General features: G+C 38.5%; 2 protein-coding genes across 7 annotated transcripts in view; both read right to left on the bottom strand.

The window, feature by feature from the left end:
* Positions 1-208: 208 nt before the first annotated feature.
* On the bottom strand, positions 209-9,497 carry LOC130424425 (homeobox protein TGIF2). Of its 3 annotated transcripts, none has more exons than XM_056750062.1 (3): positions 9,234-9,497; positions 6,868-7,130; positions 209-3,311 (listed from the first exon to the last, which is right to left on the bottom strand). In XM_056750062.1, the coding sequence occupies exons 1-3, from the start codon at positions 9,250-9,252 to the stop codon at positions 2,403-2,405; spliced, it is 1,191 nt and encodes a 396-aa protein (XP_056606040.1). In that variant the 5' UTR covers positions 9,253-9,497; the 3' UTR covers positions 209-2,402. The 3 variants fall into 3 exon arrangements, with proteins under 3 accessions (XP_056606040.1, XP_056606039.1, XP_056606041.1); XM_056750061.1 differs by lacking the exon at positions 9,234-9,497 and adding an exon at positions 7,288-9,065; XM_056750063.1 differs by lacking the exon at positions 9,234-9,497 and adding an exon at positions 7,262-9,064.
* A 656-nt stretch (positions 9,498-10,153) lies between these two features.
* Positions 10,154-16,302, bottom strand: part of dlgap4b (discs, large (Drosophila) homolog-associated protein 4b) — a 79,766-nt gene continuing 73,617 nt past the window's right edge. For all 4 annotated transcript variants that reach the window (XM_056750479.1, XM_056750480.1, XM_056750481.1 and 1 more), the window contains 3 exons: positions 14,410-14,501; positions 13,819-13,974; positions 10,154-13,655 (listed from right to left, as the gene is read on the bottom strand). In XM_056750479.1, the coding sequence (XP_056606457.1) occupies positions 13,437-13,655; positions 13,819-13,974; positions 14,410-14,501 (467 nt within the window). In that variant the 3' untranslated portion in view covers positions 10,154-13,436. The remainder of the gene's footprint in view (positions 13,656-13,818; positions 13,975-14,409; positions 14,502-16,302) is intronic.

The raw sequence follows: 16,302 nt of genomic DNA, 5'->3' as shown, positions 1-16,302 counted from the left end.
ACACGCTCCCGTCGCTCCGTAAAGGAGATTGTCTGTTTAGGGCTGCTGTAAAAACATGGCCTCTGAAGACATAGCTATGTATATAATATTGCATTTCTGTCAATAGATCATCCAAAAATATTACACATTGGATATTTAAATCACTTAAATCTAAATTAAACTTCACAAGAAAAGACTAACCATTTCTCCAAAACAAGTAAACAAACAGTTAAGAAAAAGAAGCTTTTATTTCTCTGTATGCTGATACAAAATATGAAATGTTTAAGGCAGATATTGCACAGACTACAGAAGGGTTTCCTACACAAGCAGATAAGGCACAAATGCCACTCATTGAACTCTGCTATAGATACACATATACAAGCTAAAACCAATTTCACATCCAACTTCATGTATTTGGTCGTATAGTAGAGGGCTACATATATTTGACGTACATCGGTGATAAGCAGCTGTGTGCCGAAGTCAAAACAATATTGCCTGAACGTTATTTACATGTTTCACATTGTCATACGTAAGACCGCAAATAATAAAATGTTCAGAAATATTAATGTTGGTCATTCTGACGAGGTGAAAAAATAGAGCATTTTTAAAAATATATACATTTGCTTCCAGTACCATCACAGGAATTAACAATCTCACAGTGGTTTAATATGTTAGTGAATTGAATCTGTAAAACTTTGATGTCGCTACAAAAATGTCTTAAAGATGCTAAAACCGATGAATTTCAACAAGTATTAAAAACTCTGAAACGCACATCAGAATAATCTAAAAACTATAAAGCAACCTGAGACAACACATAAGCATCATGTACAGTACTACAGAAATGTGACCTCTGACCTTTGGATTGACTGAAATGTTTACACCTTTGCACAATAAAAACAAAAAGGAAATGTGGGTTACACCATCTTTGTGAGTAAACGGAAATAATGTAAAGTGACCTGATGTTTCGACAGCCATTAAAGCCTATAACAAAAAGAAAGACGACTGTAACATTTTGAAATGTTCTCACAGTTTCATGGAAACTATAAGTAGAGAATAAGAGTTCTGAAGATACGTTCACGAGTATTCCACGAGGCTTGAACAATTCAGTCCAGATACATGAACTGTGTGTAACAGGCTTTTACACTAATTTGGTTTAAGACACAAACTCCTCCAGTCAAAATACACTCCAGTCCTTCCCGATAAAATTCAACGCCTATACACAACGTGTGTGAAAGAGAACTCAACACGCTTATTAACACTGATTTTCTACTTTACTTATCACCATCAACACACTCCGTGTAATGGAGGTAGAGTTCCAGCGTTACATGAGACCTTAAAGAAATCAATGTTGGTCTCGTCTTTGAGACGACCTCCATCTCGCATCCCAGACAGAAACGAGACGTGAGTAAAGACCTCTGCAGTACAAATCGATTTCCTGACATTCCACTGCTCGTCGTTCCACACACACATACAGCACACGTGAAGCTCCGAGATCTTTTTTTTTGAGGTTGACAGATTGTGTGGCAGTTTTGACGCGAAGACCAGGTGAGATATAAAGTGCAGGATATATGAGGGAAAACAGACGCACGGCTGAAACGTACACATCTGAGATTTTGGAATTTAAAGGCTTTATCAGGCAAAACTGGAATAAAGTAATAAATCTAACAGACAACATTTAGCACCTTAACAGATTCTCATATTCAGATACTGCATGCTGGTCTTCCAGAAACATTCACAGATATCAGTAAACCATGCTACATGACTACTAGACAGGTAACCCTATGAGTATACATGGATGCAGACAGGCAAACACTGTTTGATGTGGAGCTTCTACAGTCTCCATTCATCTAAAAAGTCACAGAACCTAAAGCAAGGCCACTTTTAGTTTTTCTGAAGTTTTTCTTTTTTTCAGCGGTGAACCTGATTTGCTCAGTTTCCTCAGGACCTTTGAGCATTTGTAATATTTGAGGTTTAGATCTGCTGGTGTCTGTGTGCGGTGGCCACTTGCTGCAAGTGAGACATTTGAGAGATTCCAAAACTGAACATTTTGGAACTTTGGATTCTTTTTGAAGAGCGTTTAAAGGACTCATAAAATTCATGTAATCGAAAAAGATAAAAGTTTTTGATGAAAGAAAAGAAGTTTTTAAAATACATACTGATGTTGACCATTCAAGAGGAAAATTGTGTCCCTTTGTTTACCGACTGAATAATCCATGTTGGGGCTCTCTGGGATCTTAGCAACATTCCGACTGTTTCCATGACAACAGGGATATATGATTTGGAGACGCATGCATTTTAGTGTTACCCAGTTTTCCATCTGCTTTAGAGACTTCGGACAAATATAAGAGTGTTAAGTGGATCGGCTCGCTTGAGTTCTTCCACTTTAGGTGCAAACATTTAAGTATCTTTCACTGCTTTCACATTCACTTGACACTTTCCGTGACTGTATTATTAGTGTACTTTGGACTCCACGTGTGAGCCACAGCATTCGGACGTGGACTGGTTTGTCGGATGTTCCACACTCCAGATGACGTGTAGTTACCCGATTCCAAAATGTTCTTGCCTCCTACAACCACACTGGTGACTCCACCGTTGGTCAAAGCGGTCTGCACGACAGGAAAGCTTGGAAATGAGTGGGTTATGACAGGAACTGACACCGGTAATACTGGATTCTCCATCAATGCTGATGTAGCATGACTAGAAGGCATCTCTTCCCTAGAATACGTTACTGCCTCTGAATCTCCATTCTTGCCAAGAGCACTTGAAAGATCATCTGGTTCTTGTGTTGTTTTCTCTTTTTGTCTGCAGTTTTCCTGCTCCGCCGCCCGCTGCAACGCCGCATCCACTAAAAGTTTGAGATCGCTGAAATCTTGAGGGCACAGATCTGGAGGGGTGGGGGGAGGCGTGTTGAACAAGACCCCAGTTGGGCTCACTCCTCCCTGGATCAGGACAGAGGTAGAAGCAGGCAGGGTGGTCAGATGAGGGTTTGAAGATTGCTCTTCACTCTGAAACCCTTCACGTCTCAGAAGGCCGCTTGTGTCCAGTTGCATCAGAGCCTGAACACCACCATCCTGACTGAAGGCCCCTGATGATGGCAAACAACCCGCTCGAGCCAAAATGGCCGTCGCTGTGTTACCCAACAGCCGCAAGTCCAATATTGGGGCAGAGCATACGGGTGAGGGACCAGGCGAAGAAGCTGGGCTTTCTGGGGATGCAGATCTTTCGGGTTTGCTGGCACGCCGTGACATGGTAAACTTGGTGGGATCTTTGCCATCTTTCCTGAGGAGGTCTGGCAGGAGTCTCCGTCGAGCGTTTATAAACCAGTTACAGATCTGAGAAAGAATAAAAGTAAGAATATTAATGCACATTTTAATCACTATTAGCCAGTTGAAGAGCCCTCTAGTGGTACTGCAGTGAACAGACAGCTGGGTCAGACAGCTGGCACTAATGGAGACTGAAGTGAAATCTGTAGCACAGGCCCTGCAGCCTGCATTCCTGTGCACTTACAACAGCACAGATCTCTGTGCTCAGTCAGCGACAAAATACAGTTAAGACCATGTGTGTGGAAAGTCTTTGATTTTTGAATCTGACTGCTGAAAAACATACACTAATTAAAACCAAGTACACTAGCTAGTCTCCCATTCCTCTAACATTTTTAACTTTCGGTATGAAGTCAATGCGGCAAGAAGTGTTTGATGTTTGCACCAACCAGCAGCACTACACCGCAAGCCTTAAGGCCTTTGAAAATACAGTCAGAAATGTTCATATGCGATTTGGCACTCGTTTGTACAGTGTCTCGGAATTGTTATAAAAGGCCACTCAAAATGCTTGGCGGATGCGAAAAACGCAGAAAATCGTACTCTGTACAAATTTGTTTATTACGGACGAAAAAAATCGGAGGCAGTGTGTAAATGTGATCGCATGTGCAAAACAACAATAACACGTTACACAGAGCACGCTGTCAAACTGAAATAAGCAAGGTTCAAGTCATCGGGTGTGTTTAACTTTATGCGGTCTGACAGGGTATTTACTCGGGATGCACGATAAATTATCAGCCATAATCGTTATTTTTAATGTTATCGGTATTGGCCGATAATACAATTTAGGCCGATATATTCTAGCTAATAAATCATTTCCTCTGGTTAAACTTATTCAGCTGCATGCTGCTCACAGTAAACATACAGTACAGTAGGCTACCGTCTTTCTGTCGTGATCATTCATACTGCTGTTAGCAAAACATTGTGATGTAGGTACAGTATGTAGATACAGTATTTATGAATGTGTATATTATAGGAACAAACGTATATTGTTTGAATCAGACTACAGTTTGAATGTTTTCTGTCTTGAGACCTATTAGACATGTGGTTAAGAAACATTTTCTGGGTTGCTCTGGAAGAACATCTATAATTTGTTTATCAAATAAAAATATATCAGATAAGTTTGAAGGTTAAAGAATCATTAACTAAGTAAGCTTGGTACATGATTTTCAGAAGAATATATTAATATTTAGATACTGTATATCGGCCAATATATCGGTTATCGACTTCCAATAGTAAAGAAGTATCGGTTTTCGTATATGTGCATTTTCTAGTATTTACGCTGTAAATTTATTTTGCGTGTTTATTTTAAGCTGGTAGGACTATCTGACATGGTATTTTGCAATGTAAAATCATCCTACCTGTTTATGTTGTCGATGCAGTTTAGATTAGATTAAGTTTTGCCCTGCGGTAGGAAAATCGGAAAGGGTAGGATAATTCGACAGAACACCGTTCTGCACATCCCAGCATGGAGTAGAACACACCCGATGACTTGACCCTTGTTTTTTTCTCTATGACAGCGTGCTGTGTGTTACGTGTTATAAGCCGGGTTTCCATCCAAAGTTGCGAATTCAGCTTTTGCCAGAATTGGAATATCCATAAAACATTTGCGAATAAGCACATGTTTTCATCAAACTAGTCAACCGTCACTTCCTTATAAACTGCCACTAAATATAAGAATTACAGACAATTACAGAAATACTTGAAGACTTGCACAGGCATTTAAGAATGACCATAACAACATTTCTGATGCTGTGTTATAAGATAGGCACTCTGGTTAGTCAGGTTACGCCACCTCATACTACAGTTAGGTGACTTTCAGGAGGAATTAATTTGGTAAATGCATTTCCATCTCCCATTATTCGCATTACCCCTTTTTCGCAAAAATGAAAAACCACCTCAAGCGAGAATAAAGCTTTTGCTGACACTTTCCTTGAAGCATGCATGTATAATGCATTATAAAGAGTTACTAAAGGGTAAAATGCTATATAATTCTTCATAATGTGTGTTGTAATGCATTATATGTAGTCGTAAAGAATTATAACCAATGTAAAATGTGTAGTGTAACAATGAATTGCTAAATGTTATAATGTATTATCTGTAAATACAATTGTTTACAATACATTACAATGCATTATAAGGTGCTTTACAATGCTTTAAAACTACTTTTATAATGTATTATACAAACATGCTTCAAGGAAAGTGTTACCAAACATTTTTGCGAATTAAGGGTTTTAATTCAAAATTTGTCGTTTCCATCACTCGTTTCTGATGCGAATAAAACCAGAGTGATATAAACTGAATAGCATGCGCAAAACAACAATAAGATTTCTAACAATCATGAGTTCACCCTGGAATCTGATATTGACCACGTTTTAAAAAAAAAATAGTGTGATCAGCCAAACAAAATATCAGATTTAAATACGAGGACTTTTGCTAGATGAGTGTTTCATCTAAATGTTGAGAAAAATTTAGGAAGGACGGAATTGTGATATATCTATAATTGTGCATGTTTATCAGGAGAATCCACTAGATAACACCATGTTCAGTGATTTGTTATATAGCCTATACAAGACAAGCAAAAGTACAAAATAACCACATTTTGAAGTATCAGTATCATTCGAAAGGTAATATTTAAATAATCCAGCATAACACCCAAGGTAATCATTTTATTTACATAACATGTAAAAATAAAAAAAGTTTTCACTGGGGAAATTCTCTTTTGTCATCATTTTGATAAACAAACAACCCTGTTCTGCATTATAAATGGCAGTATATAGTTTACTTAGATATTTCATTCAGAAATGTGTTAGAGTAAACATGACTCGATCGCAGTGTTTTTTGACCTGAGGGAGGGGTTCAAACAGACCAATCATAGCGCTTGCGGTCCGTGTTGAGTTGACACGTTGTTACATTTTTGGAGAGGTGCGTGTCAGGCTACGTCGGAGGGTACGCATCTCTGCACAGGCTACAGCATAGATCCGACGCAGAACCATAAATTGGGTTTAAGACTTTGCCTGTGCTTTTCTTTGGTACGTTTGAGAAATATTCATGTTTAAATTTGCATTAAACAGAGCTGCCCCTGCTGTTCAAAACATGCATTGCAATTTATGGAACATCTCAACCGATGTGAATCGCCACATATTATAATCGATTTTCAACCGGCTCATGGTGAATCGTTACATCCCAAGTAAAAGGTTGAGAATATAAAACAATATTTTTAATTAGAATTTCCACATGTTTAAAAGAAGGAAGTATTGAGGGCGATAAAGAAAAGACTAAGATAATCATTTATTCGCCCTCATGTCACTCCAAACACGTATGACTTGCTTTCTTCTGCAGAACACAAAAGAAGATACTTTAAAGGACGTTTGTCACCAAACAACATTGGACCCCAGTGACTTCCGTTGTGTGGACAAAACATTTCTCAAAATATCTTCCGTTATGTTTTCCTGAAGAAAGTCATAGTGGTTTGGAACAACATTTCCAAGAATTTTCATTTGGGTGAACTCCTGAACTTGAACATTTAATGTGCGCTCATCAGACAAAAATGCTAAGCATATGCTCTCACCTGTGACACAGACAGGTGGGTTTGCCTCGACAGGCTCAGCTTCTCCACTTCTGAGGGATATGCGTTGAAGCGATGCTCATAAAGCCAGTCCCTCAGAACCTGAACAGACTCTTTGGGGAGGTTTCCACGGCGACGCCGTTTGGCCGCAGCCTCGGTTCTTCTGTGACTCATGGAGAGGTTGAGAGGGAAACCGTCGTCTTCGCAGGGGTCGCTGTCGGACATGGCTGAAAACTCGGTGTCTCCATTGTGGTCGTCTTCAAAAGCTGAGGAATGAAACACAGAAGAGAATGTCTCATTTTTTCAGGAAAAGAATGGCAAAGGAACGCAAGTGCACGAGTCTAGAGCAAAATAAGTTTTAGGATGTCCTTAAAGAACAGAAATGCTATTTTCTCACATCGACATCACGTACTGTACCAGTACCTCCCTCCATGCTCATTTCTGAAGTATATCCGTGCAGACTACTGTATCCCACCATGCAGTCGCAATGTAATGAATGAACCATTCACAGAATACCTAAATGCTATTTTAAACAGGCCGTGTACACTGCTAGTGTGTAAACACAGACGGTTACTCCCAGTTAACCAGATTACCGTAGAGCCGTTGACTTCCCTGTGATTTTACACATCAAAAGACAACAGACTCCTAATAGCTTTTCCATTCGCACCTTCAAAACGACAAAACCTCACAGCCTCCCACAACTGAGAAACCGAGGATAAACAAAGAAGAATCTTTCTCTTTACAGGTGGTCCGGTATAAGAATCCAGAATTTACAATGGAGTTAGTAAATGGCCAGTTAGCAGTCATGAATAAACAATTGTTGTGCTGAGATAAAGCTCTCGACCTAAATAGCAACATTTTAGCTGCCATTTTCAGGAATGTTATGAAACGATTTAAACGTCACTTCGTTTCATAACAGCTGCTGTAAATACGATGAATAATGTCGTTCAGAGGGAGAGAAAATGATGCTGTTTAGGTCGAGTGCATTTTAATGCAGCACTGACGTAAACATAAGATCTTGACAAACTTGTGGTTGTCATTTCGTGCGATAAAGGAAAGAACATTTTGACACGGTGATGTTAGATCACACAAATTCATTTCAGAGCGTCTGTTTCTCCTGCTGTAACCTGAAGCCTGAGAGCAGAATGTGGAAGTTCCTGCGTCCCACTTTAACAAAGCAGATTGTGTGTGTGTGTGTGTGTGTGTGTGTGTGTTTGGAACTGTATCCGCGTTGCTGTATCATCTTTAGCAATTGTATGTTGTCAGAAAAGCCAATGCGCAGACGTGTATTCTCAGACATTCTTACGCACATTAAGTTTAGTGAAAATTCATTAAAACCCACAAACCCCTACGCAAAATTAACAATGGCGTACCTATAGTTTTTATAGGCTTTGGGTTTTATCCGCAGAAGAAAAAAAAAACATAGTACAACCATGCATTAGAGAATTTATTACATAAACCAAACAGTTGACAGACGCTGAGCTCATGTTAAATATGTGGGAAAACCCCGTCCTTCAGAACTAAATGTGCAATGTCTATCCAAGCCTCTAGGTTTGTGTATAACTTCGCTTTTAATAAACCCATTACCCCTAAATGTTATTTAACAGATAGTCAAGCTCAAACAAACACATGTTTGACGTATTGGATTCCAGACGTCTAACGTTACGCGTTTTCATAATGTGAAGTCTGTTTCAGACCAAACGACACACAAACGATTCGGTAAACATCTGCGATGTCGTGCTTCCATTCCCATCTTTCCCATATAAAATACAACAACTATACAACTACAATCTGCCCTCGTACACAAAAACACGAGGCCCGCAGACGCGCGAAAACGCCAAACAAACAAGCCACCGAACGTGCATAACGTCATTTTACTTTCAGGCGGCGCTGCGCAGATCGATCGGTGCATGACATCGAAGTACCGCGAGATCCGTGCATTCCACACGCTCTCGCGATACTCTGATGTAATAGGCCGATCGGTCTGCGCAACGCCGCGTGCCTTGAAGTCGAACACACGCCTTAAAGTAACAAACGCACGCAAGTCTGTAAAGCTTCAATACTTCTGAAAGACCTTTAACGAGTCAAATAAATGGCGCGTTTGGAAGAACCAAATTCTGCAACATTACAAAAAGGTCCAAGATTCGTGCGTTTAGCGACACGAAAATCACAGCACGCAGATGCACCGCATGCTTTCCTAAGGATGAGAGCCTGTAACAGTCCCTCGCCATTCAAACACACGCTGCATTTGCTCCCAACACAAAGCCACATGCACATTCCTTATCAAACCAACACACAGACACACTTTAGTCAAACCACGTACAAGACGTGCAGTTAAAAAAACGTGCAGACCGTTAAATGCAACCGACCTCTCTTGCTGGATTTCATCCTTGATGTTGAAAAGCAGAAAATGTTTGAAGTTGCTGGTCTGGAAATGCACGTCCTCCTCGACACACACGTAACGTTAGTCGTTTCTTCTTGCAAACACGCACAGTTGTGTTCAGTCAGAATAAAGGTCCCATTAAAGCCCTAGTAATATACGAATCTGCCCTCATTAGTGTGTCAGGAGGAAAACCGTCCAGTTGACAAATATCTCCTTGTTTACCTGCAACGCTGCTTCGCCAAACTCTCTCTCTCTCTCCCTGTCTCTCACTCTCTTTTTCTGCATGCCAGTGACAGGAACTATGGCCCTCCTACACACTGCCAGGGGCCAATGAGGCCCCACATCTGTGTCATCACTCTTTCATTCAAAACTTACATTACGTGCACTAAATGTTATATTCATTTGAAATGTAACGTTTTCACATTTAGTTCCCGTTTTCCTCATAGACTTGATTTTGGGATTTTAAAATTATGATTCACAATCCCCCAATTAATTTTGAGTGTGTTTGGATGTTTAATAAAATGAAATTGTTTTGTAGTCTTGCTCTTCTCTGGTGTTGCTTTACACTTCTGTATTTGCATTTCCCATTTTCATTCTAAAAGAGTGAAATCTTTAAATTTTCGTGATCTTATATAGGCCTACAGCAATTGTATCTAATGTAGTATCATTGCACAATTTATTTAGCTCTTATGTATGGTTACGGTTTTCATACATTTTTTCAACTTATTTATTTTTAGTTTAACTATCTAATATTTGGAAGCATGCATGGTGGTGTTGGTATTGTTGTATTCAGTATTTTGTATACAAACTTTTAAAGAAATGCTAGTTATTGATATATAGATTATTTAATCTACTTTATTTAGTTTTTAAATTCAAATAATATTCATTTCAAATGGGTTGTGAAAACAATATTTTTTCGAAAAGTAAAACAGATGGCAAATCTTGCTCTTTTGTATGCAGGAATGTGCAGTTAACAGTCTCAGAACAAAGAAATGTGCAAAAACATGCATGTTTCACAAGTTTTTAGTATTCCTCTATGTTCAATCAGAAATTCAATTTATAGTTCTGGGTAAAGAAACAGTCATACACACTTTAACTTAACTCAGATTTACTGTATTCCTAAACAAAAGATCCTGACATACACAGTCTAAACTTCATATAGCATTTGACATACAGTACTGAACAAACCCTAATCAGTAAAATATGTGCTTGTTTCATAAAATATTGATTATCAATCTTTATAGTAATTATAATAATCTTAATCCTGTTGCTACAAACTCATTGCATTTAGATCATTTACTTTTGACGGCCCTCAAAAAACTACAATAAACAGTTGAAGAGTGAGAAGGTGTTCAGAGAGAGCCTGACACGAGATGCTCAAGCAGACTGGTGAACATCCGGGGTTCAGTTCTTCCCAGATGAGATGAGAGATCAGTCACTTATCAAGAGTATAAAATTCTTTGTCTGACTTCCGAGCAGCATGAACAGAGAGCAGGTGAAAAATCCCTGTGTTGCAAATGAAAGTCGTCTCCAAAATGCTTAAATTTTTGTCCTCCACCCAAAATGCAGGTGTCTTTTGATGACACACACACTGTAATCCACAAGAGGCTGTGCTTGTGTGATATTGTCTCCAGGGAAGCCCACAGAGATGTAGACAACAGGAAGTGACCAGGAAATTAAGAGTTTTCATCTCTTACCAACTCTGAGAATATTAAATGACACAAACATAAAAAGACATTTCAAAACTCGGAGACTCAAAGATTTCAGACATCATAGCTGAATGTGGCCAAAATCGAACTTTGGCGTGACAGATCATGGAGGACAAAATAAACAGCAAAAATCACATGATTGACACTTAATGATAATCTGACATGATCAATTCAGATTAAAATGTGGACTGCTTAAATTCATATATACGTTTATGTACCTCTTAAATACTGACAACAGAATTTCAAATTTTTATGCTAAAAGTTATAACGAATCGCCAATATTTCCATTCAATTTTAAGTGTATAAAAATATTTGAGATTCGAGCAGAACATTTGTATGAATAGAATTGGGCAGTTTGGCTTGTGGCGTGAAATAAAGGTAAACTCAATGTTATAACTTATGCAATATAATGATGTCATATTAATATGTTTGTGCCAAGAATAATAAGATATGATATGCATACAACACAAAAAATTTGTGGACTCTAAGTATATATATTTTGATTGAATTTAAGACCTTTACTCAAGATGTTTGTAAGTCTATTTTATTTTGTGTAAAGTCAATTTTTGAATCATTATCTTTCAGAATTCTCATTTAAATGAAATACCACCAGAGAGTTCACTTTAATTAAATACGCATTTTTACATTTGAACACATTAAACGGTGTACTTGTGGTAAATTTTGCTTTATATAAACAAAACTACGCAGACACAAAAATGAGGCCTCGATTTGCTTTGAGGCTAAATATAATTGTCTCTTTGTCTCTTATCGGTGGTGACATTTGACCTGGACACACTCTTGAGGGGTCCTGTGAGATCCAACCCATATAAAAGTAGCTGGTCGCTCAAAAATTACTTTCCCCACAAGAGAGGCACAAACTATGTATTCCTGCTACATCCCAAATAAACCGTGTTAAACTTGACTTCCAAGCATAATCTAATGAATGACCACAGGATATGACAGAACCGGTTTTAAGCTGTGAGACACTCTGAATGTGTCTGTATGAATATAAGAGGACCATCAACACACAAAACAGGCGCTAACGGCCGACCGACACCAAATGGACTAAACGACTGGGAGAAGTTCAGAACAGAAGATCCAATTTACATCATGAGGAACAACACAACACACAATAGGAGACGATCATTGAGCTATCCTGAAGGTTTGGGGGGTGTTTGTGGCCTCTTGTCTGAATTGCATGAATAACTTACTGAATGCAAACGTGCTTAAGACAACCGATTGTTTAGACACATGATGAGCATGGTCCCAAAAGTATGTGTCTAAAATGTGGAAATGTAAAAATAAAAGTCATTTGTAACTGTAACTGATGTTTTTGGGACATTCTGGTGTGTAAAGATGTTTTCTTACAATTTATGGACCAAACAAACTCACACAAGCTCATGTGCTCTTGTCATATTGTCATGCAACTTTTGTGATATTATATATATATGTAGTATATGAGCCTTGAATGAATAGATGGCGAATGTAAACATGGCAGCAAAACACTAACAAGGTTCTGACGTAGAGATGTTGGAAAAATGCATGAACAGAAAAAAGTTAAAACTGAAATGATGAAAGTATATATTTAGCTGACTGTTTGAAACGGGTTTAAACCAAACGGAGGCAACACTACACATTTTGGGGTTTGCTGGCCCTGAAAGTTAATCATTTTCATAAAATTATGTTTTATCTATTGCTACAAGGGTATGAATGTTACCCACAACAATGACTACAGGCACTTGATTGAATACAATATTAGCTTAGTGTGTTCCCCTTAAAGCAAAGCAGATCATGGAACGGCACAATATTAGTATTGAAAAACAACAACACCCTGTACTGTACCTGTACAAACTTGTGAAAACTGAAAACACAACTGTGAGAAAAAAGAACCTCACACACAGGACTGAGGTACGACACCTTTCATTCAAAACAACACTGACGAACTACTCCTGCTGGAAAACCTTTCCGAAGATCTTTCATCAATCCGCACACATAATGCATTTCAAATGAGGGATTGTTCAACACCATTGGCTGAAAGACAAGAAGTCAAGAAGACAAATCTATGACAGGAAGACAGTGATTTCAGGGGGCATAAGCAGTTTTGATCAGTGGGACACTTACGTATTTCTAAACGTTTAAATGTTAGAAGAGTTCTTATACAAAATATTAGAACATTTAAAACAATCTGTTGTAGAATTTAGGACACAACATCATTTTCAATAGCAGTTCTCATAATATTCATTGTAGTAATAATAATAACATGAATGATTGCAGCTAATAGGAGTCTTTGTGAGGTTTTCCTTGGCAGTCTTTTCAAAAGTGCCATTTCTAGGATGTTCCGTCATTTTTGGTCACCCTCTCTCTCTCTCTCTCTCTCTTAATAAAGCAGCTTTTCATACGGGAGAAGAAGTGTGACAGCCGAGCCCTTAAGCATTGTGCTGAATGTGTACTGTATACGTCTCGTCTCTCATCTCTCATCCTCAAAGTCGCGTCTGGGCCTCAGGTACATAGATCTCAATGCTGTCGGCGCTCTCTGTGGCCGAGTTCTGTTTGACGGACTGAGCTCTCTTGGCAGCCATCAGCCTCTTGCGAGCCTCTTGCCTCTGTTTGTCGCCTGTGTCGCTGCTCTTCTCTTTGGTGAGACTGCCCTTACTCTTCCCGGGTTTTTTGGGCACCGGAGGAGCCGGTTTCTGGTTCCCCTGAAGGTCAAACACCAGGCAGGGCCAAAAGTGGAGAGAGACAAAAGTGTTCATGTGCAACTCAATTTTTACATTTATAATGTGCATATCACATACAGTTCATATAAATGTGTGATGTGCACATGCATTAGAGGAAGCGCACTGGATATATGAGTGTTTCTACCTGCTTCTCAGGTGAGTCTCTTGGTAATTTCCAGTCGTTTGCTTTGAGATGGTAAAGTTCATCAAACTTGAGACTGATGTCTTCTATCGAGAGCTGCAGAAGATCCCAGAAGCCTGCCAGATCTTGAGCCGTGGGTCTCTGGCTTGAGCTCACATTCTAAACAGACGAAAGAACAGAGTCAGATGAAAATCTTTAAAAAACATTTAGTCTTCTGCGATTTACACAAAGCATTCCTCAGATGTCAAGCAGAGGGCGACAAATCTCAATCTGTAACTTGAGTTTCATACAGTAAGTGGTTGGCAGTCTGTGTACAGATTATCAAGTGGGTAAAAGCACTAATTATTATATTAAGAAGATAATACGATTAAAAAACACTATTAAACTTTAGACTGAAAAGAAGATAAAACTGTGGTGGCTCCACCCTAACTAAAAGCAGCCTTTTAAGGAGCTAAAGTGCATTAGTGAGTCAAAGTCTTTCTAGAGTTATACAGATTTGTGCAGTTAGGCCATAAACATATGAATTATAAACAAAAATAATATTGAAATACATAAAGCTCTAAAGTTATCTAAAACAATTTGGGTGTTACTCACCAGGTTTTGTTCACACAGTCCTCTGAACTGTAGGAATTTCTGAGACATAAGTAGTTGAGCGCAGCCCACTGCACTTCGAAGCTTCCCCAAAACTAAAGTGACAGAAAACAAAATTTCTTAAATATTGAGAGAAACCTCAACAAGAACAAACCTATTCAGTCCCACCAAGACAAATGAGGGAAAAAGAACCTGGAAAATAACAAAAACAACTTTTTACGATATACCAAAAAGGTTTTGGAATTTGAAAGAACAGAGAACTAGACTGTTTCATCAGATGCACGCACTTGGCCCAAAGTTAACTACCTGTGTGTGTTTGATATAATATTACAATTTATATTAATGTTTTATTGTATATCAATTATGTACTTTTATAATTAAAACTATTCAACTGTTATTGTTTCTTTGCAGTGGTCTACCAGAAGTTAAGTTAAGGACACATAGCGTTTATGATTCCGTTTAAACCGTATAATGGTTCTCAAACTGTGATATGCGTCTCCTTATTGGTACTTGAAGAGACTCCTTGTGGAACGTGACAGGACAGAAATTTAAAATCTCGATCTTTTAATTTACATTATGCGTTTTAGGCCACGGTTACAAGATGAAAAACGGAAAAGTTTTACGTACAAACGTTACCAAAATGGTCTGCATCTACACGGATCCAGGAAAACGGATAAAAACGCAGTAGTATGCACGCCAGGCGAGTGGATGGCGATGTTGTTGTGTTAAGAAAAAGGACTTGCATTGGAACATACACATGCACAGGGAGAAGCCAAAAGTGCTTCTTAATACCGTTGGTCGATCCACATGTGTGTTTGAACAGGTGCTGCAAATCCACATTTTGCTGGGGAAACGATAATACATAGTCAAGCAGTGAGAGATCACAGGACGTCCGCCATATTGTTTTGGCAATACTTGCGCGACTGAGCGCATGCACATAACGTCATCATTTACAGAATCTTCGGTCTTGCAGTTTACATGTAAAACGAAAACGGCAGAGTTTTCAAAAAGTTGCACTTTGAGACCCGTTTACAAAGGTTTGCGTTTTCAAGTCCCCTAAAACGCCGTTTCCGTGTAAACGGACTCTAAAATACAATTTCAAATGTTGAATTCACGATAGATAAATACGGAATACATCTCAGCCTATGTGGAATTTGAGTATAGTTGTATGAAATATTGTATATTTATCATTGGTCGATGTAACTCAGGCGCGTGATAGGCAGTGAGTCCCCCACATTTTTCCTTCCGATGAGCTGCGTGGAAATTAAGCCTCTTATGTATTTCCGCTTTTGAACACTCTGTGTAAAACTGTTGTTATTACTGTAAAGTGCTTATTCATCTTGCACCACTGTATTTACTCGAGGTTAAATCAATGATGCGCACGTTGTGATTAAGTTTTGATGCACGCTTTAAAAAAAGCGCTGCAGTCAAGTCAGGTGTGAGTCTCTGTTTGCTATATACAGCTGTTGTCTTGATGTTTAAGTTTACGTACACTTTTTATCTTCCGTGTTAAATATTCTTTCCACATGGTTTGTCTTTAATATGGGTTTTTAATCTTTCTGCAAGTCCCCACAAAGTTAATAAATGCCCTATAAAAGTCATTTACAGAGCCCTGTTTCCAATGCACTACAGAAAAGTGTTTTGTGTCCACTATTACTGCTGACAACTTGAAAAACATGTTCTTTACTTTGATAACAGCTATTAAAAAAAAAGTGTATATATAATAAATAATACATAAGAATTGGAGGACCAGATGTAAAGATAAAGATTCAAATCTCTACTATTAATTTGAGAGTTTATGGAACAACTCATTTTATTAAAGGTGGAACTTGATCTGAAAAGTTTGAGAACCACTGGTCTAACAATAAATAAATTATGAAATATTTTAGTGTACTA

Source organism: Triplophysa dalaica, chromosome 6, assembly GCF_015846415.1.
Source record: "Triplophysa dalaica isolate WHDGS20190420 chromosome 6, ASM1584641v1, whole genome shotgun sequence".
NCBI lineage: Eukaryota > Metazoa > Chordata > Actinopteri > Cypriniformes > Nemacheilidae > Triplophysa > Triplophysa dalaica.
Note: the sequence above shows the minus strand (reverse complement) of the source record. Positions and strands in the feature narration are given on the sequence as shown.

Bases quoted from the DNA above. Each gene is read 5' to 3' on its own strand.
- LOC130424425 (XM_056750061.1), bottom strand. From the start codon at position 7,369: ATGGTTCATTCATTACATTGCGACTGCATGGTGGGATACAGTAGTCTG. The intron at 7,131-7,287 runs GTACTGGTACAG...TTCATTCCTCAG, and splicing joins AGAAATGAGCATGGAGGGAG to CTTTTGAAGACGACCACAAT. The intron at 3,312-6,867 runs GTGAGAGCATAT...ATTCTTTCTCAG, and splicing joins CCCACCTGTCTGTGTCACAG to ATCTGTAACTGGTTTATAAA.